Raw genomic sequence first — 25,669 nt, forward strand, 5'->3', positions numbered from 1 at the left:
GTCCACATAACATAGGCAACCCAACATACCATCAACAAACAAAAATTATAAGCATACAACTCGTACATACACCAGTAAACATAATTAATCAGGGAAAAAGATAGATAGGGTTACTTTTTGACTAATTTTTATTATAAGTAAGTGCATAATAAAGTAATAAAGGTATAAGAAATAATGTATAAATAAATGATGTGCATTTTAAGCAGTCATTGCTTGAATCTGAGAAAGGAGTTGTGCGTTGTAAGTCCTGTAGTTGACCGGTTCGACTTTCACCGCAACCGTTTGCAATCGAGAATCATCCTAGACCAAAACAAAATATCGTGAAAATTATATTAAAATCTCATCATTTGAGATACTTACATTGTAAGTTTCAGTCTTAACACGAAACTTGAATTGAAATTGTTTGAAATTGGCATCGCTAGCCAAATTTTGCATGAACGATGGATCATTTCGGGCTCCATCGCCGATTTCCTGAGCTGTTTTGCCAAAAATAAACTCACAATCCGGATTGAAGATAGTCGACCATTGATTTCCACTCCAATCGCCCAAATTCATCTGAAATTTGTTTAATTACATATAAAAAAAAAACACTTAATGTTTATTTTAATTCTTACGTTTCCAATGAGTCTATACTTGAATTCAGTTGACTCAATGTTGCATTTTTCACATCTGTATCTTCCATTCTCAAGATTCACAACCTTCTTGTTGCACCCTTCATTGGCGCATGCCTCATACATCAAATTCTCGCTGCGGATCATAAGAATCGTAGCAACATTCTGATAGTAATCGCCACGTTCGGTAGCTCCAAGTCCTTCATTTTGTACTTGTTTGAAACTGAACCAACTAGCAGCCCCGCCACCTCCGCCAGTCCTAGCGCTCAAATTCGCCGCTTCTTCCCTGTTTCCACCATTATCGTACCATCCACGCAAAGCAAACGCCTCTTTTACATCAGGGTTCAGTTTAAATGTACCGCCGTTCGGTACAGAGATACTTTGCCTCCGCCAAACTCGGTAATACGCGCGCCTTTGACAGCGACAATATCGTTGCTTGAATCGAATGTCTCTGCATCATTTCCCCATAAAGTTAAAGTGATAGCAGACTTGCTTTGATCAACAAGAACAATGTCACGCTTCTTTAACTCTTTTCCTGTTGAACGTGCGGTTAGGGTTTGAACATCACCAATTTGCTTACAAACTCCAATTACATCTGCGGAAGAAAATAATTTAAAGTATTTTGAGATTTTGTTGTAAATTTTTGCTCACCAATCATCGTGTTGGCTTCCATTGCAGCAATCTTATCAAAAGTAGTAAAGCTGTATTGAACAGTCGGCATGTCTCCATCCTCAGCACATTCTTGAATAACCGACTCGGCTCCAAGAGTCATTTCATAGTCATTCTTCAATGAAGAAAACTTCTTGTTCGCCATTTTGATCTGACACTTTGAAATGTAGTAAATCTTATCAACTTGTAGAAATTCATAGTATTTATCAACCATGTCTCTGAATCCGGTCGCTCGGATCTCACCGCTTTGGTCCAGTAAATCAAAACTGAACAGTTGACCCTCACCCTTCGAGTTGGACCATTTTCGGATTGGACCCTTATTGGTCACTCTAGCCTTGATCACCCATTTGTTTTGATATGGACTCAAACTGCTGATTGGCATAATCAGCTCTGCACTGAATGAGCTGGTATCTGCAGATGGGGCTGGACCAGAGAGATTAGGTCTCTTTGGAGCTGGTTCATAATCATTTGAAGTGGGAGTCCTGGAATTACTTTGAAGGGATGATGCAGAATTTGATGATGAATTGTTCTCTTTGTTCTCAATGGTGGACAAATCACTGGGGAGCGCCTCTGGGCTGCCAAGAATTCTGCCAACCTGCTTGCCATCTTTGACTACTTCCACATCAAGTATAATAAGAACATTCCTAGATAATTTGAAAATTCAAATTAATAAATAACATAATGAGAGTAAATGTAAATTTCCCTACTTCTCACCACCTTTATTGGGTGCAGCAATGGTACTGGTAATGAATTTCTTCATCTTGATGACAGTGTTTTCAGCAATCTCTCCACCAATTGCAAGTGTATCATTAGGTTGCACTGTGTACATGGCATAAGAAACTTTGTATTTTCCATCAGAGAGCAGAATGCGATGGCGAGATTTCTCTGCGGATTGAGAATCGATGCGTTTACTGCCGATGATCTGCAAGATTGGATCCTCCAGCACAACGCCGCGCAGTATTTTCTGGAATTACACAATAAGACGCAATTATATATTTCTATAAGTAAAGAAAAAAACAATAGGAAAACGTACATAAATAGCTCCGGTGGTTAATTGTGGATCCGACATGATGACAAATACTTGATAATAACAAGACAATGATATAACACGATTATTTTTACAAAAAACGAATACAGGTTTATCGTTTTACAACATCAAACGGCGGTAATTTTCGGTGTGTAGTTTCAAGGTTAGAAGCGAAAAGGCGCGAAGGATGCAGGTGTCACTAAAATGCGCTTGCGCTAAATATAACCTTCAATTTTAAATAATACGCATATAAAAACATTGATTTGTAATTTAAATTTATATTAACTAGTGTTTATTAACGTATAACTTCTAGTTTATGCATACAATCATTAGAAAATATTCTTAGTGGGTGTATTTTAATTCTGCACAATAATTGTGGCTCCCTCAACGGCAGCCTTTAGAAATAACTAGTTCAGCAAAGAAAAAAGTGAAAACACAGGGTCGGGAACGGGGGAAACAAACAGGAGTGCTGGAGGCTAGATAATCCGCTAGATCCGTAACTAGTGAGTTAAGAAATATTCGCGAAGCTTCATACAAGTGGTGATGTGGTAAAACGCCTTTAAAATGGCCCAGAGTTCAACGAGTGGGACGTCGTCAAGGCGACATGCTAGGGAGCATGATACAGCCTCCCTTGCATCGTCCCGATTCCCGGACGCAGAATGGGAAGCCACCGAGGTAAGCCACCACATCAAATTGCATAAATTTATCAAGATTTTGCTACATTTTTGTTCATTGTCTTCGTGCAGACAATGCGAAAACGCGAATTAGAAGAAGCGCGTGCTCGGGCGGCACAAATGGAGAAAACAATGCGTTGGTGGTCAGACTGCACAGCCAACTGGAGAGATAAATGGAGCAAAGTGCGTAATGAGCGCAACAAAGCCCGCGATGAGTCAAAACAACTCCGCACCAAGTTAGACATGGCCCTAAAAGACAGCAACATCTACAAGAAAGAAAAACAAGATGTAGAGTTGCAAAATGATCATCTTAAGAAAGAAATTGAAAAGATTCACATTCTTCTACTCAAGCATGCTGGACAATTTGATACTCAGATATTTGAGGCACTTGGTGAAGAATTCAGTAGTACTATCAAGGTGAATGGTATTGATTGTGATAGCACTACAGAAGAACAAAAGAACAGGTCAATTCTAGCTGAAGAATATGTGCTGCATGGAGCTGTACCAAAGCAAGTTGATAATGATGAGAAGAATTCAATTACATCCAAATCACACTCTGATGAGTATGATGAAGAGTATTTAATGCAGAAGATGTCTATGTTGCAACTAAGATTGGATGAAACCAATAAGACACTTCAGAGTGAAAGAGAGTGAGTTAAAATTCAATAATAAACTTAAAATAGTAATAATATAATGTATTTATAGTGATAAAGCACAAATGCATCACACACTTGAAAGGCTGGGAAGTGAAGTCCAAGAATTGAAAGAAAAACTGGAAGAATGTCGTGAGGCACGACAGGAAGCTGTCCGCGAAATGCTCACCCTGCAAGATACCCATCAGGAGGAAATTCGATTGTTGAAGTGTGATCTTCAAGACGAAACAAACACCCGCGATGGTATGGATAGACGTATAAATGATCTACGTGCAGAGGTAATATATTTAACTAGTATTTATAAGTGTTTTTAAAATCAAATTATTAGTTGGAGCGTCTGCAAGCTGAAAACGCCGCCGAATGGGGCAAACGCGAACGTCTCGAAACCGAAAAACTTACACTAGAACGCGAAAACAAAAAACTTCGCGCTGAATTGCGTGATATTCAAGAACGCATCGAACGCAAGGGCAGACCAATCACGAACTCAGACGCTGAATTCCGTCACCTACAGTCTGAATTAGTCGATAGAAATAAAGAAATAGTCGAGTATAAGCACGCACAGAGTAAGTTAAAGAAACTGCTACAAGAAAGGATTACAGAAAACGCGCACGCAGCACGTCGCGCTGAACAATACGAAACCGACGTGAAAAAGCTGCGTGCTAGAGTCGAAGAACTTAAACGAGATCTGGCACTAGCTGAAGATGAAATCGACGTGACTAGCAATGCGATGCGAAAGCTACAACGCACCAATGATGAGCTTCAGGAGCAGGTGGATAACTGTCATGTGCAACTTCAACATTTAAACTCAAGGTTAGCAAACACACGGTTGAATTTTATTGCTTTTCTGCTATCGAATAACATAATCATAATTGTGAGGTGGTTTTGGGTAGACGCTTATCTCATAACTTTCTTTTCATTCACTGACTTAGCGATGAAATACTAAATAACGAAGATGGCGGTGAGGAAATGGCGACGCTCGATGACGACTGCGTAAGTAACTTTGGTTGCGGTTAATTTGGTGCGCTTGAAGTTTTACTATCATCCTTTTCTTTATTTCGGATTGATTGTAACTCGCAATTGCGGTGGATTCTGATTGTTTAGATTACGTAACTCTAGCAGTGCCGGCAATCTGCTGAACGTCTCCTCGACAACGATGAGCGACGAAGAAGTTAGCAACTTTTAGGATTCCACTTGTGATTTGCGGTACCACTTGTGAGGTACGTACTATTTATTTAACCACGAATTAACTATGATGTATAGCTAAAGAAAAAGTAAAAGGACTGATTTTTGTACACGGAAGTTATTTTATCTGCACGAGCAGTTTGTAGACTTCTAGTCCACGGCAAAAGCGCGCAATTCCTCGTCCTGCTAGTATTTCTACTTCTTGCGTGTCGCTTTTTGAATCGGAGATGTACAGCGGGGCTGGGGTGGTTTTCTGCATTCTTTGGATGTAGCATTTGTTGGTTGATTTGTCTTTATAGGCAATTGTATTCTAAAATTCGATTTACATCAATAAGTATATAGGAGAATTTTATTTTTTGTGAGATAATACCGTTGAGTAATCATACATCCTTGCTGGAATCACATTGGGGTTAAAATCGAATTTTCCTTCGATACTCTAAAAATGTAGTTTAATTACATCTTATTTCGAATGATTCTTATTTCTATTACCTCTATTTTATCAACAACAGTTTGTCCTTTAATGCTAACAACACAAATCACCAGGAACACAATCACGTAGCTATTCATATTGATTGATTAAATTGTGTTTCCTACAATTTCTTAAGTAGGCAAATGATAGGAAGGCCGCACTTTCAAATTGTAATCACTTAGCGTCATTCTATTAATTTAACAATCAACAAAAGTCGTGACTTGGAATATAATAAATTTTCTAGGCATTGTGTTTTCAAACGTTTAATCATTATTAATAAAACTACAATATTTTACTCGCAGTTAATTAAAAAAAAGCAATGTATGAAAATAGATACTTTAAGTTATAATTATAATACGTCTGGCAGTGATGGTATTATATTGTTTTATAGTCGAGTGTCCATTTAGTTTCTGCATACAATGGGTGTTCCATCCGGATTGGCCTTCGGTTTCGGTAGGCAGATCTTTCGCCCATTGCTATAGACGCACGTATTGGTGAAATATCCACACGTTGATGATTGTGTATAATAAACTGAGGGAGTTTTCTTTCCAGTGATGATATTACGTGAACCTGTTTCTGATTTTGTCACTGAGACGAAATTCTTTGGTTGGTTTGATGATTTGAAACCGTATTGGACTGGGGAGTATCTTGGTTGGTAGGAATAACCTGAACCGTATCCATCGTTGTGCCCACGACGATTTGCGTTAGCTCCAGCTGCGTAGATGATTCTTTTGCCTAAGTCGCTATCTGTTTCGTGTTGCTGTTGATCTTCGGTGACACGGCCACGAAAACCTTGTGGGATTTTGTACCCGGTGCTCCCTGGAATGTATTGACCTGTTTGAATTATATCGCCGTGTTTTAGCTGGCCTTCGATTTGAATACCATGATCTTCTATATCTTCTAGAGGATCAAGGGCGTCATGCATTAGACTTCTTGTTTTTGCTTGTTGAACCAAGTTATGTCTTGGTGGTGGGTTAGGATCTTCATAGTCGTCGTATTCTTCTTCATCATCATCATCGGGTAATGGAGTTGTTGAAGATGTAATAATTTTTATTAAGCTGGGGTCGTCTATTTGACGCACGTTAACTTTTTCTTGTTTTGCTGGTTTGCTATAAGTGTTTTGTGAGAAGTCGATTGGTCGCATTGTTGGTAAATTGATATTATCAGCCGTGTAGCCGGAATTTGCGGAGGAAGCTTGAGCTTGGCCCGTGTAGCGTATACCAAACGCGTATTTTCCATTAATTTGTACTTGGGATTTACCCGCGTGAGTTCCACTTGAGGCGCTTGCCGTTCCTCCTCCGTTGTGGGGATTTCCAGGATCGTCGTCATTGGTGTTTGCGTCGTATGGAGAGAAACCTATTTGTGCTTGAGAAGAGGTGCTACCTGGACCGTTGGCTTGTGCATCTGCCATTCCCCCTTTAATTCCCGATTGTACTTGTGTGTTGGTACCGTGGTTTAATCCACCGGATTGGGCACTTGAGGTGGTGTCACCAGTGTCCGCTGAAAGTTGGACTTGTGCTTGGGATTTACCTCGGCCTCCCATACCTTGAGAGGAACTGAGGGTACCTTCCGAATTACCGGAAACCTGTGTTTGCGCACCGCGTAATCCGTCGTTGCTACCTGCCGAGGCACTAAATGATCCTGTACCTGCGTAAGATCCAGATACTTGTGATTGTGCCGTACCGCCAGCAAACCGACCCGAAGAAGAGGCACTCGCCTGAGTTTCATTATCTGACCGCTGAATTGTACTTTGCGCTTGCGTATCAGAATCGTCCGCTTCTAAACCTTGACCTGCTTGACCGGGGAGTTGGAATTGTCCTACCTGTGGAACGCCAGAACCTGCATAGTCTCCAACACCGCTTCCTAATGTTTGACCACCTTGTTGACCATAAGGTGTTTGTGTACCGTAAGTTGGTCCGCCTCCTCCTATTTGTTGTCCACTTGTTCCTGGTTGTTGGCCATAAAATTGTTGTCCTCCGGTTGTACCACCTTGCTGACCTGTACCTGTAGTTTGGCCTGGATAACCCGGTGTAAATTCTGTTCCTTGGTGATAACCAGGTTGACCAGAACCACCAGGATACAGAGCACCAGTAGGTGTTTGTAAATGTCCCTGTGGTTGTCCTGTTCCTGTTTGGTAACCAGGTTGACCACTTGCACTACCTGGGTATTGACCATCTGTCCCTGAGTGAATTTGTCCAGGTGTTCCTTGCTGATAACCTGGTTGACTGGTACCACCCGTTGGGTATTGTCCCCCAGTCGAGATTTGCAATTGTCCTGGTGCTCCTTGTTGATAACCTGGTTGACCACTACTGCCACTAGGATATTGACCGTCAGTTGTTAAATGCGATTGTTCAGGTATTTGTCCAGCACCTTGTTGATAGCCTGGTTGGCCACCTATTGGACCTTGTCCGCTCGTACCTTGTTGATAACCAGGTTGGCCGCCTGCACTGCTAGGATATTGGCCAGCGGTTGTTGTATGTATTTGTCCTGGTGTATGTACTGTCCCTTGTTGATAACCTGGTTGTCTACCTCCACTAGGATATTGACCACCGGTTGTTGTATGTATTTGTCCTGGTGTATGTACTGTCCCGTGTTGATAGCCAGGTTGACTACCACCTGGAGATAATTGACTTTGCCCTGGTTGTCCACTCCATACGTGCCCCGAACTAGTTGTATCAGGGTAACCGTTCTGAATTGTTTGACTTGTTGATGGGATTTGAGTTTGACCGGGAATGAAAGTACCTTGTCCAGTATGTGTGGATGTGCCGCCTTGTGTTCCTATACCTTGTACATATTGGCCCGGAATTTGTCCAGTAATTGATGAACCTGTTGGGATTTGACTTCCGGGTGTACCTGCTTGTGACCATTGCTGTCCTCCAACTGACTCGCCTGGAAATCCTTGTTGTTCAAGAGAACCTTGCCCTCTTTGACCACCGGATCCAATAATAGATCCTGGATAATGAACCTGCTGCGCACTATCTCCAGTTTGCTGTCCACCTCCACTAATTTGCGCTCCTTGTGAACCTATATGTGTTCTAGATCCATGTGGGCTATATCTACCTTGAAATGTGCCGGAAAATTCCCCGCCTGGGCCACTTGCCGGTCGGTATTGTCCGGCTAATTGACCGTTGAAAGTTCCATCTTGTATACCTGAATCTCCTCCCTGGATTCTTCCACCTGGTGTTCCGGTCGATGGATAGTAACCAAAAGAACCATCGCCTGGCCGTTGTCTTATACCACCAGGAATAAAATAGGTTGTTTCACCTGGTTGAGTTGTTACACCACCCTGTTGAATTTGCGCGCCAGGTGCAATTGCTCCAACATCACCGGGATGCACTGGACGTCCGCCGGGTTTTTGAAGACCATCATGATCGTATATTTGCGAACCGGGTTGTGTGTGTATGGATCCAGGTATTTGACCACCGCTTGGTCCTCCTACTTGGCCTGGACGAATTTGTAATAAACCTGGTGCTTGTCCTGGGGTAAATTGTGTTCCAGTTGCAGGGCCACCTGTTGTTCCTTGTGTTCCACCTGCATGAGTAGAAGGTGTTTGGTCCGAACCAGGTTGACTACCACCACTAGGATATTGACCACCCGTAGATACTTGTCCTGGAGTAAAATATGTTCCTGTACCAGGTCCGCCTGTTATTCCTGGTTGTAGTCCACCGGTTTGGCTTGGATGAGTTTGACCAGGTCTCAATATTGTACCACTTCCAGGACCACCTGGGTACGTTTGAAATGATCCTGATGGACCTCTTCCTCCACCAGTTGTAGTGCCCGGTAATAAGTCTCCACCTGCTTGACCAGGTTGTATTTGATGTGTTCCTGGAGCTTGTCCACCGTCCGGTCCTCTCAATATAGTTTGCCCAGGATGTGTTTGAAATGATCCAGGTGCTTGGCCTGCCTGTCCTGGTGTAAAAATGGTTCCACCTCCAGTACCGGGTTGTACTTGACCACCTTGTTGGTAGCCACCTGTTTGACCTGGGCGAGTTTGATGTGTTCCGGGTGTTTGGCCGGGTATAAAGAGAGCGTTAGTGCCAGAAACGCCGGGTTTACCATTCTGGCCACGTGTTCCTGATTGAATTAAGCTACCAACCGGTGTTTCTAATAGTTGACCTGGCACTTGCCCACCATGTTGTTGACCAGCACCGGGACCTCTTCCAGGAATAAATCCTTGTCCTGCCTGGGTTGGACCTGTGACTCCTGGGGATCGACCATCGCCACCAATAGGTCTTCCATAAATATCCGTTTGGGATAATCCAGGGTCTGCGCCAGTAGTTAAAATTGGTCGGCCCGATGCATCAAACCGTCGACCACCTGATAACTGTTCTCCATTTAATCCTGGGGCAAAAGGTGAGGTAGACGTTTGTGAACCCGGAATACCGGAACCTCCATATCCATAGCAATCAGCACAACTGAATGGATCACTTTGACTTTGCGCTTGTCCCATTCCTCTGGAACCATCTTCAAACCATCACAAAATCAATTATTATTGATTAATATTATCTCGCCACTTTTAATACACTTACACACAACAGCCTTGCTTCCTTGTCGAGTTGCTTCCGCCTCAGCTTTCCCTGGATTCTCACCATCTCCAAACTGCAAGTATTGACTTTGCGTTTGGCCCCTTGTCTTACGACCAACGAAATAATATTGCTTGTTGGATCTTTTACTTCTCACTTCAAAGTTGGTCGGCAGACGTAACACCCTCGACGGCCATCCGAAACAAAAGTTTGCAACTATATGTCCTCCAATAATTTCCACCTGTTCATTTGTGAGCAGATTTGGATGGACGATTAACATTCGATTTTTTTCCCACGGAGAATCCTTGCTCATTTTTTCTATGTAGCATGATTTTAATATGTGATCTTTATAGGCAATCGTCCCCTAAAAATCAAAGAATTTTCTATCAAACTTGAATTCTTAAAAAATAGAATTATTTTAAGTACCGTATTTAGGTCGATCACCTTGGAAACTCCCATGGAATTTGAATGAAACTCGGCATCGTTGCTGCCTTCCGGCAAATCCTAAAAACAACATTGTATCACCATCAACGGTGGCACACATTTCGTTCGCGCGCGAGATCTTTTGACCCATAGAAATTTAACAGCTTCGCATCGCGATAACGATACCAGATTGATTCAGTACACGAAACAACACATGCGCGACTTAACTAAATCACAGGTTGATACTTACGACGTGTCTTGAGGGTTGAGGCAGTCCTGTCGCCTTAGCAATCAGCGCTACAACGAGACAAACATCGATGAGACGAAGACGCCGCGTGAGCACCACGCCGCGAGCCATTGATTCACACACTATGCACCACACGATCGGTGGACCGTTCTCGATTGAATGGCATCGACTACAATTTTGACCCCTGACATAAATTGTCTCCAGGCCCCCTCTTTCCATTCATAGTTTGCGTTTGACCCATTTACATTGAAATATGTTCAGCTATTTGTCCAGCCGATAGCCGAGATTATTAATTACTTCATTCATGATATTGCTGCAACTCCAAGATGGCATCGCGTTGCAAAATCAGTTTCTTAACATCCGTTTTGTTGCGTCTTCACATAAGAAAGCTCACATTGCAGTTGTATGTTTGAAATAATTGTATTAACGTAGAAAATGTGCTCATACAAATACATATACAGATAGACTTAACACTTAAGTACTGAACGCCTACAGACAGATAATTATTTATTGGCTATATGAAAACACACAACTAATTGTTACATTAACTGCAAGAACGATTAATAGGTTACGCTTAATCTACAAACGGGAATGAGAAACATGTACATTTATTTTATTGCGCGCGAGCACGTGGAATGAATACGGGATGTGACGTGCTCGCGATCGCCACATTGCACACCACCGGCCAAAAAAATAAAAACGAAAAAAAGTAAAGCAAACGATATAAATACGTATACACAACGACATACACTTAAGCTATGCGCACCGGGCGAATAATTGGACCCCGTGCGAAGTGTGTGTATATTTTTTGACTAGGAGCACTCTCGTCTTCAAGTCAAAGAGAATCAGAAACATTAAAAGCTTACTAAGTAACAGCACCATTGCGACCAGCTTATATTCTAATCTAACCTATATTAAAAACTTGATTAACTTAAGTAACTTTATAAGTTATCTAAGTTTAAATCAATTAAAACTAATGAGATTTAGTTTTGATCCAGTTTGGTCCCTAATACACTAAAATTGATGCTGTGTTTTTGTGTGGTCAGACAGCGATGGCCAAACCCAGCGTATAGTTGCGCTTCGATGATTTGTCGGAGAAATCAACGGGTTGTTCTTGAACGATGGAGCGATGTAAGTGGGAGGTGTTCAAGATGACGGACGGATGCTCCACTTGCGCGAGGAGTAGTCTCTCCGGATTCGGACTGATGACCGTCGAGCGATAGAGACCTGTCCCACTGCGTATAACTGAGTTGACCGTCACGATCACTGGTGTTGGTGATGAAGCTAGTGATTTCTCTGGTGTGGACTCCCGAGTTTGCTGCGTACCATTGATACGCATACAGGAGGATTCTTCGTGTTTGTACAGGTATGATTTAAGAGCGAATGCTTTACCACAGCGGGCACATACGTGTGGTTTGGTGTTGGAGTGGGTTTGCACATGCGCGCGTAGATTAGATTTGTCAGCGAAGGCTTTATCGCAAATTGGGCACTTGAAGGGTTTCTCGCCGGTATGGGTACGGATGTGTCCTTGGAGTAACCATGGTCGCGAGAAACACTTACCGCAGTATTGACATTTGCATCCTTGGTTGTGGGTACGCACATGCATGGAGTAGGCTGGCATGCTGACGTAGAGCTTATCGCAATGTGGACAACGACGAGCTTTCTTATCTGCTGGTGAACGATGTGTTTGTCTATGACGGGCCAGGTTACTCGAGGTACTGTAACGTTTACCGCATTCAGCACATTCGTGTTCACTACAATCATTCTGTGTGCTTGCATCGACCAGTCTTTCCGGTGTTACAACAATGGAATCGTTCTAGAAACCAAAAATGAGTTTAGTTTATATTTAATGATGAGGTCAGGTAAACTTACTGTGATAATGTGTGAACGTGGTGTCCTTGATGATTTGTCGAATAGTTTATGGGTGTAGGTGATGATGTCATCAGGACTCCTCGAGTGGACAGACAAATGGCGGCCCTCGAAGATTTTCCCCGCTGCTGCTGCTAAACTGACTTCCGCTAGTTTGGTGAGATTGTAGAGTTCATCAGGACACTCGGAGCTATTCTCCGAATGAGTGGTGTCGGCGCTGTTGCTGGGAGTTGGACTCGATCCTGCAAGAAACGCCATGTCACTATTTAAAGTGGACGAGATGACCTTTGTGCAGTGGGAAAACGGACTTGTTGATCGCGTTTATTTTTATCGGGAATGTGTATGCGCTTTTCCGTGCGGCGTAAAAACGTTTCGTGTGTGGACGACCGACCGTAAGGTGGGATCGGCACTGTGCCAATTCGCAACAAGTAGCCAAAATTACCGACCGCACATCAAATAACCCTATTAGTTACAACTAAATTAATGGTTCGGGGACATTTTGCATGGGACCACACTTACTCACCTCTGGTATCCATTTCCTCGTTGTACCGACGATGAGTAATGAGGAAAGCTCGCGGCATTTTGTTGCTGGGACACTGACCACTACATTCAATGACACTTTTTGAAAGTTAAGTTAACACTTCAGTTTAGGTAAATTTCTTGTTAAGTGTAAGGAGCAGGGTGATTCCCTGACGACGTATTGAAACAAACTGGCGATGAACGAGAAGGCACCGATTCGAGAAAACGTGGCCCGCGTTCTATATTTACGCAATCTGAACGTGTGCCAAGATGTTTACGGCATGTTATACGTATACACCACGAGCGCATGTTTACATGTGTGCATCAGCGCGCTCCCTTAAGGGCCCGCCGTTCCATTGGCCCTCCCGCGCGGCTCAAGTCGTTGGGTAATTTTTTTTTGTACCACCGCGTGAAGATTTTTACGTATACAAGTGCGCGGATGATTTCGACGACGGCGATGGTGGCGACGGGCCGGTGAATGAATGCTTACGTGGTTACTCACGACGCGCCGTGATGCTAAATCGGGAGCGCGCAGGAATGCGTCGCGACGCGCGATGTTGGCCGCCGGCCATCAACCACCTATTGCTGCACCTAGCCTAATGTTTCGCCATCATTCCGAGCGGCCACTGACTCACATTCAGCGGAAATATTTTCATCCTTTTACTCTTTCATTCATATTTTACTAAATTTATATATTATTGGCGGTGTTTGGTTTGTTTTCATTTATTTGCGTTTAAAGGTATGTTTAGTGTCGATATCCGATTCGAATTACTTGTGCGCAATGTGCATTCGAAGGTGAGTCCTCCAGCTCCAGGCGCACACTTGCATCGCGCACTGGTTTATTAATAGCGGTGCTATTTCGGGCAACATCCGTTCTACAATGGCTCATACTTTGACAGAAACAAAGTACATCGCGATAATTGACTTCCAAATACTTTCGATTGCTTTGTTTTTTTATTATTTGACTCAAAATGCAATTAAATTCTGATATAAAGTTTGCTTCGCAACTGAATAGAAAGTTTTGCAGTTAGTGGTTCAGTGATTACATCCAGTGAAATAAAACTGTATCGAGCAACACCCGGATGTTTACATCTACATAGTTCCTTTCTTCACAAATCGAAAATAAACATTTCTCTATAAAGCAGAAGCTGGAAATGCGACAAGCTCCACGATGCGCTCGCTCTCCCGAGAGTTGCGAGATGGTAGGCTATTTCTGGACGCGACACGACCACACCACGCCACACCATGCTCCATGGTTCCCTCTTGGTCTAAATATGAGCGGCGTGCCGCAGCTGCGTTCAGCAGGTAATTAACCAGCGGCGTGTGCGCCGCCCGAATCGATTCCCGATTCGTCGTGGCATGCAGCGCGCACACGAGACGATTATATAAATATCGAAGATTTGTCACCTGCGCCCTCCGGAAGTTCACGGAATTACACGACGAGGTTACCATCTGACGAATTTGCTAATTGAGGGTGAGGGGTGAGTCAGGGTGAACGAGGCAGACACGCGTCAGACACACGATGTGCCCACGGCGGGCGCACCACGTGTTAACATCTCCCACCGAGACATGTTGACACTCTTATGTTGACGTCTTTTAAATGTTGCACTCTGTTACCAAATCAAAGAAGGCGTTGAATATAATTAGAGATTACATGCAGTTAAGTCATTTTATTATGCCACTTGTTAAACATTTGTGTATTTAATCAATAACAATCTTGACCAGAGCTGTGCTTTCAAGCTTAGGTGTACCCATATCCTATAAGTAATTGTAAATGGTAATTAAAATGTATTGTAGAAAAGTTTCTGAATACTTACGGTGACTTTAATAGTCAATACCATATTTTGCTTTGCTGGAATGTCTTTCTTGGTGGTTAAAGTGGCATAGTGAATTTTCCGGTTTAGGTATTCTGTTCCTTTATAGCTAATCTCAATATAATCGTTGACATCAATAGAAAATTCTACTTTGGTGTTGGTATAGTCAACATCCACTGCATAAATTTCCAAAATGTTGGTAAGCAGGGCTCCTGCTTTGATAGGCATTCCAAAGTGATATTGATACTCTTTCCGGTTAAACATCGGCTCATGATTGTTAACATCCGTTATGGGTTGCACGAAATACTTATTACAGAATTTTTAAATTTATTATAACGCATTGTATTGTTTATGATAATAACTTACGAACTGAGTTTTGTTTTCGTAATCATTTTCATCTACATAGCACTCAAAAGGCAAAAGAAACTCTATACGAGCGGGTTCATCATGGATTTCCTTGTACTCGAAATTTCTGAAGTTTTCCGTAGGTTTGAAAATAACTTCTTTATCAATTACTTCAGCACTGATATAGTTAACACCATGATACACATCCAGATTGTAGTCTGTTAAACAAAATTGATTTCTTTCTTTGAATTGAAAACGTTTACTAGCAATACTTTACTTACTTGTTATATTTGAAGGAAGTTTAAATGTGTAGAAAACCTCATCGAAAGCATCATCATTTTTTGGCTCATTTACGAACGTAGGATCAAAAAATGATTCGTGGGTAAATTCCAAGGGTAGATTGCAGTTGTTCTCATCAGATCCTCTGGGTTGATTTTTGTTTTCCGCAGCGCTTGCAAGCACTAACACTGCGCAAAGCAATAGAATTTTTCCGAACGCCATATTGCAAGTTGTATTCAGGTAATTTTTACATGAAATGTGAAAATGAATGCACAACTATCCTTATAATGGATGAATTTATCTGGGCTTTGTTCCAGTTTCCAACAATGTGGTCAGGATCAATGTTATCGCATCACGTATCTTGATATCTTGATTGGGCATCATTTATTTCGACACGTTTTTTTGTTGTGGTATTTTAAGTGTTTTTGCATTTATCACATTATCACATTTGACGACGCACTTTGAGCTGAGTATGTTTATTCTAGGGATCATTCTATACCCGCAGACTCAAACAATAGATTCTTATCTTATAAAAGTTTAAAGTTAATAAGAAGAAAATAAGTATTTTTGTAGTTGCTGTTTATTAAATTGGATATATTTTAAGTAATAACATAGGTATTAAGAATTAACATTTATATGGGCAGTTTCTCCGGAAGTGGGGCAGCGTTCGGCTTGCTTTCAACGAAGAAACGTTTGCGGATGATATACAACATGGCGGCCAGTCCCACAAATGAAACAACAAACATCATGATGACACCGAGAAGCGAGGACAGCATGAAAGCACTAAAACCGTGCAGGTCACCGCCTGGACCACCGACAGGTGTGCTAGTTGGAGTTTCAGCAGTCGTAGTTGCCGGGGTAGTAGTGGGAGGTTGAAAATCTTTACTAAAAACAATCGTCACTTTTGTCTCTGCTTCTAATTGCCTCCACTTGGCTTTAATCGGGAATGTAAACGTTGGGCAATTATCACATAAGTCCAGTCCGGTTACTTTCATTGTGACTTCCGGTTTACCAGTAAGTTTATTTGCTGTTATTGCAAATTTATCTTTTAAATTCTCATCAAAAATTTCAAACGTGATCTCTGAATCCATGCCGTTTTTCAAATTAGGTGCTTCGTATCCTTCGTACGTTTGCAATGTTTTACCATTGTCTTCAAACGCTTTCAGGAAATATTCAGCTTCAGTGAATAAAGGCTGGTCACTTTCGTCCTTGGTCACTTTGATGTGTATATCTACTTCTGACATGCTTTCATCATCACCATCATCTACTGTTAGGCGGAAGGTTTCGTCAAATTCAGCATCAATTGCTTTCAAACTGATAATTTTTGCTTTGCATACTTTTCCTTCAACGTCAGCCCGCCTCACTGAGAATAATTCTTGATCTGGCAGTTTGAAATTGCAATCCGTGGTTGTTAGGTCTTTCTCGGTGACAGTTATATCTCGCATCAACGTAATTTCAAAATTTTCTGGAATTCTATTGTAGAAAGAAAAGGTGTAGTCAGCGTCTTTAGGAAATTCAGGAACGTGGTTATTAGTGTCGCGAATCCTTTGTCTAAATTCCTGTATAAAGATATAAATTAGAATTCAATAACTTATAAAATTATTTAATGTTTTTGTTTACCAGTGTTTTGGTATCATAGGGACACTTGATCGTGATATTCATCTTGATGATATCTTCAAATTCATTATCTTCGTAGTTTTTATACTCTTCGGTCGTAGACATTTTAAATTCGCCGTTGGCAAAATTACAAGTGATGTATTTATTACTCTGGCAATCCATTGACGCCACGTTCTTGATGTTTGAAATATTGAAAAATGTGCCTTCGAAAACATCATCCATTCTTTCCAGATTGTCGAAAGATTTCTTGTTAATATCAAGAACTGGTACATAACAGACGATCTCAAGTTCTTTATCGCTTGTAATCTTCAGTATAGTTTTAATCTCGCGTTTCTGCCATGTTGCTTTCAACGTTAGAGAAAAATCAGTGTTACTATAAGCATGTTTCGGTGCTTCCGGTAGTGATTCCTTTAGTATCAACTTAATACTTCCGGTCAAATAGTCCAATTCAACGGAGAAGTACTTGGAAAATTCTGAATCTTCAATTGTAACATCAATATCATGGTCGAGGCCTTCAACTAACTCGATGGTATCTTCCGAAACGATTTTATCGTCAATCACTTGAAAGTTGTACTCTGGTTTTGTAAACTCAAAGTTCATTTCGTTTTCATGCAGGCGAATGATTAACTTTGCAGTGGTTTCTTTAGAATCATCATCAGAGTGACGATCCTGGAGAAAATATAAAATAAGATTAAGATTACAACTAAGGTTATTTTAGGTTATGTTATTACCTTAACACGGATTGTATAGGTATCGTCGATTCCTGATTCAATTTCTTTCGTTGCATACAAGATGACATACGTTTCTTTTCCTTCTACGTCTCCTCTTTGAATGCTTAATGCATCCACCTTTTTTGTTGTTGTCACTCTCAATAGAGAATTCCAGGCGATCCGGTGAGCAATCCTTATCAGTAGTTGATATCTTCATGAGATCGTTTAAACGGAAATCTTTTGGAATGTTGCCGTACATTTCAAACACATATTCATCCTGATTCCAAGTGGGTGCGTAAGTATTGAGGTCGTTAAGTTTTTGATAATAAGTCTAAAGATAACCAATTAATATTAATAACTACTGCTTATTTTTAAAATGTAAAGTAAGTTATTAATTATTTTCTACTTTGCAATATCGTATTCTTCGTCATCCGGGCAAACAACGCTCAGGACCACTTCAATTCTATTACCAACGACTTCTTCTTCGTAGTTTTTAAAATCTGCAGTGGTGGAGATACTCAGAGTGTTATCTTTATCAGCATAGTTAAACGTCAGCCATTTTGATTCCTCTTTTACTTTGAATGCTGTGAGTTGAAGTTTCAGAAAGTCAGTTAAGAAATTTTAAGATATATTGTGTATTACCTTTAATGCCTTGGGTTGGGAATGTAACAATTAATTTTTCTGATGCGTAGTTGTCATCAATCTTTTCACCACTCAATCCTGAAATGCTAAACTTCACATTTTCTCCGTTGATTCGGCATTCGTCACTTCTCACATCCTTCGATTGCACCTTTGCAGCAATAGTTGCAAAAATGATCGAATAAACAACCACCACCAAAGTGGTGATAATCTTACTCATTTTTATTTCTCTTAGCAAATTCGGCGATGATTTTGTTTGAAGTATTATGGAGGCACAGCTAAATGTCGCCAAGTATTGGCATTAATAATGTATTGATCTTTATCACCTTATCTATTGAAGGTTTTGATGATGATTTTAATGATAAATTTGTTATCGTCACGTATAGTAGCTAATGAGAGAATTTTGTATTTTTAGCTTCGCGTGGCTACACAAGGTTTATTGTAAATTGTAGATTTTCATGATCAAACTGATAAGTAGTATGTGACCACTTGAAGGTGTTTAGAATGTGTTACTAATGGAGCATGATTATAGTGTCGCCGTTTTGTTATTGCTTTATATTGACATAATTAGTAATCTTTTATAGATGACGAGTTTTTTTATGGTCTGGGATCCGAAAAAGATAAAATTTGTGGCAGTTTTTTGTATGTTTGGCATAGATGTAATTTGGTATGTTGCCGTATGCTATGTCCTCCAGTGGGTGAGAATTTGGGTTACGCATATCTCTCCAACTCTTGCATGAGCAGGTATTCAAGGCTGACGCGCTTTCCCCCACTACTGTGTGCGGGTTTGGCGCAAGCATATAAGGGCAGCCCGCAGTGACCCAGTAATCAAACAGTACAGTCGCGGGTCTCTAGCTTCTTTTTCTTTTTCAAGTTAACATAAATATCGCATTTTTAAATGAGAAGCTTTCCTTGACGATTTTGCAATTTAAATTATGGCATACAGATGGTGCTAGTGCTTACTTTATCACATGCGCTTATCTGCACACATGCATACATCTATAATATTGTACGAGTATTTTGTTTTTGCCTTTTGACAAACCAAAAGTAAATAAGGTTAGTTGTCAGCCGTGTCAGCAACAATAAAACAAATATAGCACATACGAATAGTAGTGTAAAAAAAGTAAAAACATGTCAGAGGCTTTAGAAAGCACTGACCTCACGGACGCAGAGTATCTAAACAAGTTAATCTTTGGAGAAGACTCCAAAAAATGTAAGACACCTTTCTTCACCAAAAGATCATTTGTTTTATCTTAAATTTTCTAGATGCTTCTAATGTATCAGCCCAAGAGTACATTAAAAAACTTGGTGCTGGCACAGTTGAAGAGTTAACAAAGGAACCAATAAGACTACAGGAAGATAAACAAAATGTGCAAGACAAAACTCAAGAGCTTGCAATTAGTCACTATCAGACCTTCATACAAACAGCAGAGTGTTCAAGAACCTCTTTCAATCATTTCAATCAAATTGAGGGTAAAGTGAATGACTTACTGGAGCATATTCCTGTATTTGGGCAGACATGTGTCAATTTTCTGCAGTCCAGTGAAGATATAAATCGGATGAGGAAGCTGAATACAATCACAATTGTTAAAAATGCACAATTGCTGGAAATTCTTGAACTGCCTCAGTTGATGGACAGTTTTGTGAAGGACAACTTGTATGAAGAAGCTTTAGAGTTAGCTGCATATGTCTACAGATTACAGAGCAAACATAAAGATATTGCTATTCTGAAAGTGAGTTTCTTACATCAATATATTTCATCAATACATTCATAATATTTTCACAGACTTTGGTATTGGAAGTTGATAAACTATGGCTTGTAATGCAACGTCAATTAATATCACAATTAAGTACCGATATTCAATTACCGAAATGTCTTCAAGTCATCGGCCACCTTCGCCAAATGGCGATTTTTACAGAGACAGAACTTCGACTTAAATTCCTGCAAGCAAGAAACAGTTGGTTGGAGAAGAGTCTTAAAGATATTTCACAAACTGACGGTAGAGTTCTACAAATATACATGAAACATAATTTATATTGTTATTTATTTTGCAGCAAATCAATTCCTAAGCAAACACATAGAAATAACGCGTGTTAATTTATTCTCGATCATCACGCAGTACCGAGCAGTGTTTAACGACGATGAGCATTCGCCTCTCGCGAGCCGTAATCAATTAGTCAACCAAAACTGCATCTTCTTTGGCTGGTTGCGTTTAAAAATTGATCATTTTCTTCAAACCTTAGAAATGCATCTTCCACGTGTGTCTTCGGTTGATACAATTCTTGGCCAATGCATGTATTTTGGTCTTTCATTCAGCAAAGTCGGCTACGATTTTCGCCAGTTGCTTGCTCCGATATTTCTAAAAACAATCGAGCAACAGTTTACTAATGCGTTGCAATCTGCAACCAGTGGTTTTGACGTAAATATTGAAAAGTTCACTCTTATCAATAAGAGTCACACGAAAATGCCGACTTCATGGCGGACAAAATCGCAGGATCCACTACAACCGCCAGATAATTTAATGGAGTTTTATCCGCTGGCGGATTATACGAACAAGTTATTGACAGCATTTAATAATTTGAGATTGTGTCCAGCGTTGAGTATACTAGAGAGCGTGACACAGCAATTGGAACGATCTTTGATTGCGGTTGCAGGTGGAGTGTTTGTGCTCTACGAGCAGGAACATCAGGCATTTACGATGAATTCAAAAGATTCCTTCACGAGATTGTGCATGTGTTTTGCGGATGATTTAGTTCCGTTCATCCAGAAAGCTCTGCATATTATTTATCCCCCAAGTTGTGTTGCTCAGCACCTTGGAATAAGTGTGCAGAAGTTGCAAGATAGTGGTATTGGGTATTTAAATCGCGAAGTCATTGTTGCGAAAATTGTTGATTTATTGCCGGGGAAGGTAATTAGTTTGCCAAAGGCAGAAATTAAAGTTGAAGAAAACAGTGAAGAGAAGATCAAAGAGATTAACAATGAGTGTGTTCCTAGTGAACATACACTTGAGGAATAATAATATGTAATGTTGCAATAATTTTCTTATTTTATCAGGCAAAAACAAGAAATGAAATATGTAATATAGAAAAGTACCTTTTTATTAGAATTTGAATTTATACAACCAGTTGTACGCATAAGGTCCGGCGCACGTTTGTTTTGTGTTGAGGTTAAAAAGGGAAATTAAAATCTAAGCAGAGAAAAGTTAAATTACAATGAATAAACTGCTTAGAGTGCTTCAAACAATTCGGCCAGCACATCTTACGAATCAATGTCGTCGTACTTTCCTCTCCCAGGCGTACAACTGCAGTGATGCTTGGAACCAAAGAAGTTCTTCTCAAATCTTAAGCAAAGTAAACCTCGATGATCTTTACTATGAATTGGATCAACGCTATCAGAAATCAGGAGTTATTAGTGCGGTAGATGTAGATATCTTTGCCAACAAAGTACAAGATGACATTTATGTTGATGAGCTGCTGGATCTAATCCATAAATTGAGAATGAGCTCGGAAACAAGCAACACCCTAAACTCCACTGGACATGCAGTCATTAGATATCTTCTTACACAAAATAAAACATCAGATTTGTTGAATGTGTTGGATGATAGGCTTAACTATGGTATTTTCTTGGATTACTATACAGCCAACCTACTTATGGACCATTTCTACAAGCAGAAAGATTACACAGCAGGGTGTAGAGTAGCCAGTCAAATGATACTTCAAGAAGAAGTAGATCATCCAATAACTAAAGCATTAGCTCTGCTGCATTGTTATAAATATTTGTGTGATCCACAAGGTTGGCCTGAAGTTGTAAAACCTGAAGAACCTGAGGAGGAAGTGAAGATCAGGGTAAAATTTCTCAGAAATCCATATGATGATGGCCATTTTGATCTTCGAGATGGCCCAAAAATAGTTGGCAAAACTTTGATGGAGTTCACTAGAAACTCACAACAGTCAGATCTACACAAATCACTGCATACAATTGGAAGAAAGCTACTGGAGAATGAGGTTGATGTAAAAACAGAGTTGGAGTCCATTGAAAATATTGAAAAACAATTAGAAGAAGCTGTAGTCCAAGCTGAACAGAAGGTGGCATCAGAAGATATAACACAACAAGTGAAGCTATTCAATGAATGGGAACAAATTCGCCAGAGCAACTTGGAGAAACAGATCTTACGACTGGAAACAGCGCGTCGTATCGAAAACATTAAAAAGACGCAAGAGGATCTGAAAGCGCGCGAGGAAAAATTGTGGTTCTTTGAAAACGAGGAACAAATTGAGCTGTCCATCGAAAACAAAAGGGTTTACCACCCGAAGCGGTGGTTCGGCAAGAAGAGGAAGCCGAGGAAGATTGATGAAGGCTATGTTCCGCCTGAATTGTAAAGTAAATTAAAAAATTAATAGTAATAGATATATAGTTGGTTTTATTTGTTAGAAGGCGTTATAAATCGGCGCTTTATACTCGGTGCGCTTAGTCTTTGACATGAAAACACTCGTCAAGTTCTTCTTCTTTGATTGTGAGCATGATTGCGAATATTTAATGTGATATCTTCCTGGTCCTGGCGATATCTTCCATTTTAGGGCTGGTCGGACTTCCAAGCCGGTTATTCCAAACATGTACTTTTGTTCTTTAGAAGCGGTTATACCTGAAGGAATAACATACTGTGCTGGACCAGGCCAGTTTGGATTTTTGTAGCATGTGGAAATATCGTCTAGTAAGTGACGACAAGTTGGATGTGTTTGAAACCGAGTTGCTTTGTTAAATTTTCCTTTCCTGAAAGAAATTATGTTTATTAGAGGAATTATTTGCACGAGATAGGGGATTAAATCATTTACATTTTGTTTTGGATGGCGTAAGTAAACGTCCAACGCACTGGGCCAATTGTAGTACTTATCCGGCGAACATCGCGTACCAGTCGACATCTTGTTAAACATATTGGCATTATCTCTCGGCCCAGTGAAAATATCATACGGTCCACGTACAGATGTGACTTTGTTCAGCAGCGCTTCCAATGAATTCGGATGTATTACTGTGTAGCGATTACAAGGCAACTTCCACGACTTGGATAGTTCTTTGAAGCGTGGGCTACGATTTAGAGTGTTACCCACATGCGGTACTTTATGCGTGTATGGTTTTGAGAAGTATCGCCCGGCTGAAAGCAGAAAGTTTAACAATACTATGATTAAATAAGCTTTAGCTAATCTACCGGGACCAGGTGAAAGAATCTCTTTCGATTGGAAGCGTTTTTGCTTGCCAAGGTTCTGATTCAAGCAAGGTGAGACATCTGCTTGCTTATACAAGCCTAAATTGATATCATGTGAGCCTGGGCCAAGTTGTCCGCGCATGAATTTGCGCTCGGCGAGTAGATCTGCATGCTCGTACCCGAAGTTCTTCGAGAACTCTTGCGACTCATGTTCAATCTGCCATGGCTGCCAGTTGTTCACATTTGGCTTACGGATGCACCTCGGCTGAATGGGGTCGTAATCACATGGAGTACGGTCATTCGGGGCTGTGCGATATAGACCCGGATGGAGGCCCAGTTGGTGGAAACGCTGCACTTGCACCCCGAATGGGTGATTCCATGTCTTTAATTTCGACATTTGACTTTAAGCAGAAACAAAACTAGGTAAAATATGTACACAAATCAAGTGAGTAATGTCTCCAATACAAATTTGACGTTTTCGAAATTTTATATTAAATATTTATTACATATTGAAGATACACTCAAGCCATGATGAACACAGTAGACATGGTAAGTTAAAAAAGATTAAGAACATTATTGCATCTTAAGTTTAAGATTAGATTTAAATACAAAAGTCTTTGGTCCAAAAAAATTTGCCCTGAAGAAGTATTTCAATCACTGTCTTCATCGACAGCATTCCGCACAATTAGCGGTTTTAGACTCTTGTCTTCCAGCATTCCATGCTCAATTAGATATGCTTGCACATCTTCTGCATCAAATTCATTCCCCAAGTCATCCGATAACCGGACAAAATTCCCGATTACTTGTCCAGCTTTATAGATCAAAAGTGCTGGCACCCCGTTGATTTTAAAGTCGCGGCTCATACCTGCGCGAGTTACATCGATGGCGCAAAACTTCACTTTATCATAGATTTTGCTTAGATCCTGCAGGGCCTCATTCATTGCCTTGCAAGCAGCCACCCTCTCCTCATAGATGTGGACTATTATCTTAACTTTCTTGTCTTCTTGATCAATAGAATCCAGATATTCTGGCCCACTGTTTAAATAGACGAGTTTTCCAAATGTTTTGTGATGGTCATTTTGTTGAAGCATCTCATGCATACGTTGTTTTTGATATTCAAGTAGAAATTCATCATTGAGCAGTTCTGCCAGGTCAGCATCTTCTAGACTTGCAGCTTCGCGTTCTTCGTCCAAAGCGGAGCGCACTGTCATGCTTAGTTTTTTGTATAATTCGGCGCGTTCACGCTCATCATCAACGCGTTTCTCGGTCTCCAGCTGCTTGAATCGCTGCCAGTCTTTGATTACACCCTTGGGGCCTGTGTTTGTTGATGTGCCCTCCCATTTGTTTGGTTCTGGAAGTTCTGAAGGAGCTTCTTGGCTATTGCCGGACGGTTTCCGGTCAGAGCCTTCATCGTCACTGTTATCATCCGCGCTTTCTTCGCTACTGCTACAGTAATTATGCTGTTTCTCGCCGAGGATTTTATCTTCTAAGGTTGCCATGGTAACAATCGCACTTTATAATTGTTTATAAATACAATTGATAAAATGGGAATACTTGTTTTTTAATCAATTGTGGTGATTTAAGTACTGAATTTGGTTTATTCAATGAAGGTAAAGGCATTCGTGCCGGTTAGTATATGCCACAACGCAGGAAACTCAACAAAAGCTAATAAAATGCAAATAAATGTCTTCTCTTGATCATTGGCTTGTGATTGTAAATATTGGTTATGTTTTGAGGCGAGCCCTAAAACTGTAATTCATGAGAAACCATAGATTCTCTCCATTATCGCCACTAGATGGCGATAGATTACACATTTAATATGAAAGTGCGTAAAGGATCAAACTTTTTAAATTAAACCGATTACACTATCTACATTTATGCATATCACTCGATTCGCGTTTGTTTAATTTGACTCATTTAATTAACATGTACAATATACAATAGGAAACTAAACAATAACACATTATAATTAATTATAAAACTTTCCAGGATAACCATTCGAGATGTGCAAACGCCTCTTTGTTAATTCCAAAAATAAAATCAATCGTGAAATCAAATATTTAATATGTAAATCAAACAAAAACCGGTCTGCCACACACATACATAGAAAGAGTTACGAAAATAAATTGAAATTGCGCTTTAATTTCGCTTTTCACATAACTAAAATAAGAAATTATGTTGGGAGAGGCATTAATCGA

At 40.4% G+C, this 25,669-nt stretch overlaps 10 protein-coding genes and 1 long non-coding RNA gene across 15 annotated transcripts; 3 read left to right on the forward strand and 8 right to left on the reverse strand.

The window, feature by feature from the left end:
• Nucleotides 1-110: 110 nt before the first annotated feature.
• Nucleotides 111-2,500, reverse strand: LOC135802354 (replication protein A 70 kDa DNA-binding subunit-like). Its single transcript, XM_065315929.1, is given in 7 exon segments — nucleotides 111-300; nucleotides 361-555; nucleotides 615-991; nucleotides 994-1,206; nucleotides 1,263-1,924; nucleotides 1,988-2,244; nucleotides 2,314-2,500. Coding segments are annotated over 7 exon segments (1,842 nt in total). The 5' UTR covers nucleotides 2,350-2,500; the 3' UTR covers nucleotides 111-198.
• A 38-nt stretch (nucleotides 2,501-2,538) lies between these two features.
• On the forward strand, nucleotides 2,539-4,926 carry LOC135802356 (coiled-coil domain-containing protein 102A-like). Of its 3 annotated transcripts, XM_065315934.1 has the most exons (6): nucleotides 2,539-2,982; nucleotides 3,054-3,631; nucleotides 3,687-3,912; nucleotides 3,963-4,444; nucleotides 4,564-4,624; nucleotides 4,736-4,926. In XM_065315934.1, exons 1-6 carry the CDS (start codon nucleotides 2,872-2,874, stop codon nucleotides 4,742-4,744), a joined length of 1,467 nt encoding a protein of 488 aa, XP_065172006.1. In that variant the 5' UTR covers nucleotides 2,539-2,871; the 3' UTR covers nucleotides 4,745-4,926. The 3 variants fall into 3 exon arrangements, with proteins under 3 accessions (XP_065172006.1, XP_065172004.1, XP_065172005.1); XM_065315932.1 differs by having other exon boundaries at nucleotides 4,564-4,926; XM_065315933.1 differs by lacking the exon at nucleotides 4,564-4,624.
• LOC135802359 (uncharacterized) lies at nucleotides 4,446-5,410 on the reverse strand. Its single transcript, XR_010550539.1, has 3 exons — nucleotides 5,306-5,410; nucleotides 5,187-5,252; nucleotides 4,446-5,126 (listed from the first exon to the last, which is right to left on the reverse strand). It is a non-coding gene; the product is annotated as an uncharacterized lncRNA (long non-coding RNA).
• Nucleotides 5,411-5,532: 122 nt separating this feature from the next.
• Nucleotides 5,533-10,802, reverse strand: LOC135802353 (uncharacterized). 2 transcript variants are annotated; one of them, XM_065315927.1, is made up of 4 exons: nucleotides 10,482-10,802; nucleotides 10,235-10,312; nucleotides 9,815-10,172; nucleotides 5,533-9,749 (listed from the first exon to the last, which is right to left on the reverse strand). In XM_065315927.1, the coding sequence occupies exons 1-4, from the start codon at nucleotides 10,695-10,697 to the stop codon at nucleotides 5,689-5,691; spliced, it is 4,713 nt and encodes a 1,570-aa protein (XP_065171999.1). In that variant the 5' UTR covers nucleotides 10,698-10,802; the 3' UTR covers nucleotides 5,533-5,688. The 2 variants fall into 2 exon arrangements, with proteins under 2 accessions (XP_065171999.1, XP_065172000.1); XM_065315928.1 differs by lacking the exons at nucleotides 10,235-10,312; nucleotides 10,482-10,802 and having other exon boundaries at nucleotides 9,817-10,007.
• A 77-nt stretch (nucleotides 10,803-10,879) lies between these two features.
• On the reverse strand, nucleotides 10,880-13,101 carry LOC135802358 (transcriptional repressor Rhit-like). The gene is made up of 3 exons (XM_065315937.1): nucleotides 12,871-13,101; nucleotides 12,351-12,589; nucleotides 10,880-12,294 (listed from the first exon to the last, which is right to left on the reverse strand). The coding sequence occupies exons 1-3, from the start codon at nucleotides 12,926-12,928 to the stop codon at nucleotides 11,521-11,523; spliced, it is 1,071 nt and encodes a 356-aa protein (XP_065172009.1). The 5' UTR covers nucleotides 12,929-13,101; the 3' UTR covers nucleotides 10,880-11,520.
• A 1,420-nt stretch (nucleotides 13,102-14,521) lies between these two features.
• Nucleotides 14,522-15,628, reverse strand: LOC135802352 (uncharacterized). The gene is made up of 4 exons (XM_065315926.1): nucleotides 15,307-15,628; nucleotides 15,047-15,243; nucleotides 14,684-14,986; nucleotides 14,522-14,624 (listed from the first exon to the last, which is right to left on the reverse strand). The coding sequence occupies exons 1-4, from the start codon at nucleotides 15,524-15,526 to the stop codon at nucleotides 14,568-14,570; spliced, it is 777 nt and encodes a 258-aa protein (XP_065171998.1). The 5' UTR covers nucleotides 15,527-15,628; the 3' UTR covers nucleotides 14,522-14,567.
• Nucleotides 15,629-15,866: 238 nt separating this feature from the next.
• Nucleotides 15,867-18,711, reverse strand: LOC135802349 (uncharacterized). The gene is made up of 5 exons (XM_065315921.1): nucleotides 18,274-18,711; nucleotides 18,043-18,215; nucleotides 17,653-17,962; nucleotides 16,925-17,590; nucleotides 15,867-16,863 (listed from the first exon to the last, which is right to left on the reverse strand). Exons 4-5 carry the CDS (start codon nucleotides 17,519-17,521, stop codon nucleotides 15,937-15,939), a joined length of 1,524 nt encoding a protein of 507 aa, XP_065171993.1. The 5' UTR covers nucleotides 17,522-17,590; nucleotides 17,653-17,962; nucleotides 18,043-18,215; nucleotides 18,274-18,711; the 3' UTR covers nucleotides 15,867-15,936.
• A 381-nt stretch (nucleotides 18,712-19,092) lies between these two features.
• On the forward strand, nucleotides 19,093-21,371 carry LOC135802347 (conserved oligomeric Golgi complex subunit 8-like). Its single transcript, XM_065315919.1, has 4 exons — nucleotides 19,093-19,483; nucleotides 19,537-20,003; nucleotides 20,057-20,270; nucleotides 20,326-21,371. Exons 1-4 carry the CDS (start codon nucleotides 19,402-19,404, stop codon nucleotides 21,285-21,287), a joined length of 1,725 nt encoding a protein of 574 aa, XP_065171991.1. The 5' UTR covers nucleotides 19,093-19,401; the 3' UTR covers nucleotides 21,288-21,371.
• On the forward strand, nucleotides 21,324-23,083 carry LOC135802350 (small ribosomal subunit protein mS27-like). 2 transcript variants are annotated; one of them, XM_065315924.1, is made up of 3 exons: nucleotides 21,324-22,646; nucleotides 22,703-22,784; nucleotides 22,849-23,083. In XM_065315924.1, the coding sequence occupies exons 1-2, from the start codon at nucleotides 21,484-21,486 to the stop codon at nucleotides 22,740-22,742; spliced, it is 1,203 nt and encodes a 400-aa protein (XP_065171996.1). In that variant the 5' UTR covers nucleotides 21,324-21,483; the 3' UTR covers nucleotides 22,743-22,784; nucleotides 22,849-23,083. The 2 variants fall into 2 exon arrangements, with proteins under 2 accessions (XP_065171996.1, XP_065171994.1); XM_065315922.1 differs by having other exon boundaries at nucleotides 22,703-23,083.
• LOC135802314 (uncharacterized) lies at nucleotides 23,027-23,871 on the reverse strand. The gene is made up of 3 exons (XM_065315880.1): nucleotides 23,475-23,871; nucleotides 23,104-23,420; nucleotides 23,027-23,041 (listed from the first exon to the last, which is right to left on the reverse strand). The coding sequence occupies exons 1-3, from the start codon at nucleotides 23,866-23,868 to the stop codon at nucleotides 23,027-23,029; spliced, it is 726 nt and encodes a 241-aa protein (XP_065171952.1). The 5' UTR covers nucleotides 23,869-23,871.
• Nucleotides 23,872-23,939: 68 nt separating this feature from the next.
• On the reverse strand, nucleotides 23,940-25,216 carry LOC135802351 (phosducin-like protein). The gene has a single exon (XM_065315925.1). The coding sequence runs from the start codon at nucleotides 24,968-24,970 to the stop codon at nucleotides 24,122-24,124; it is 849 nt and encodes a 282-aa protein (XP_065171997.1). The 5' UTR covers nucleotides 24,971-25,216; the 3' UTR covers nucleotides 23,940-24,121.
• Between the last annotated feature and the right edge of the window lie 453 nt (nucleotides 25,217-25,669).

Source organism: Atheta coriaria, unplaced genomic scaffold (genome assembly GCF_025399875.1).
Source record: "Atheta coriaria isolate IRGN ID8LTWV9N9 unplaced genomic scaffold, Caltech_Dcor_3.1 hic_scaffold_16_pilon, whole genome shotgun sequence".
Lineage (NCBI taxonomy): Eukaryota > Metazoa > Arthropoda > Insecta > Coleoptera > Staphylinidae > Dalotia > Dalotia coriaria.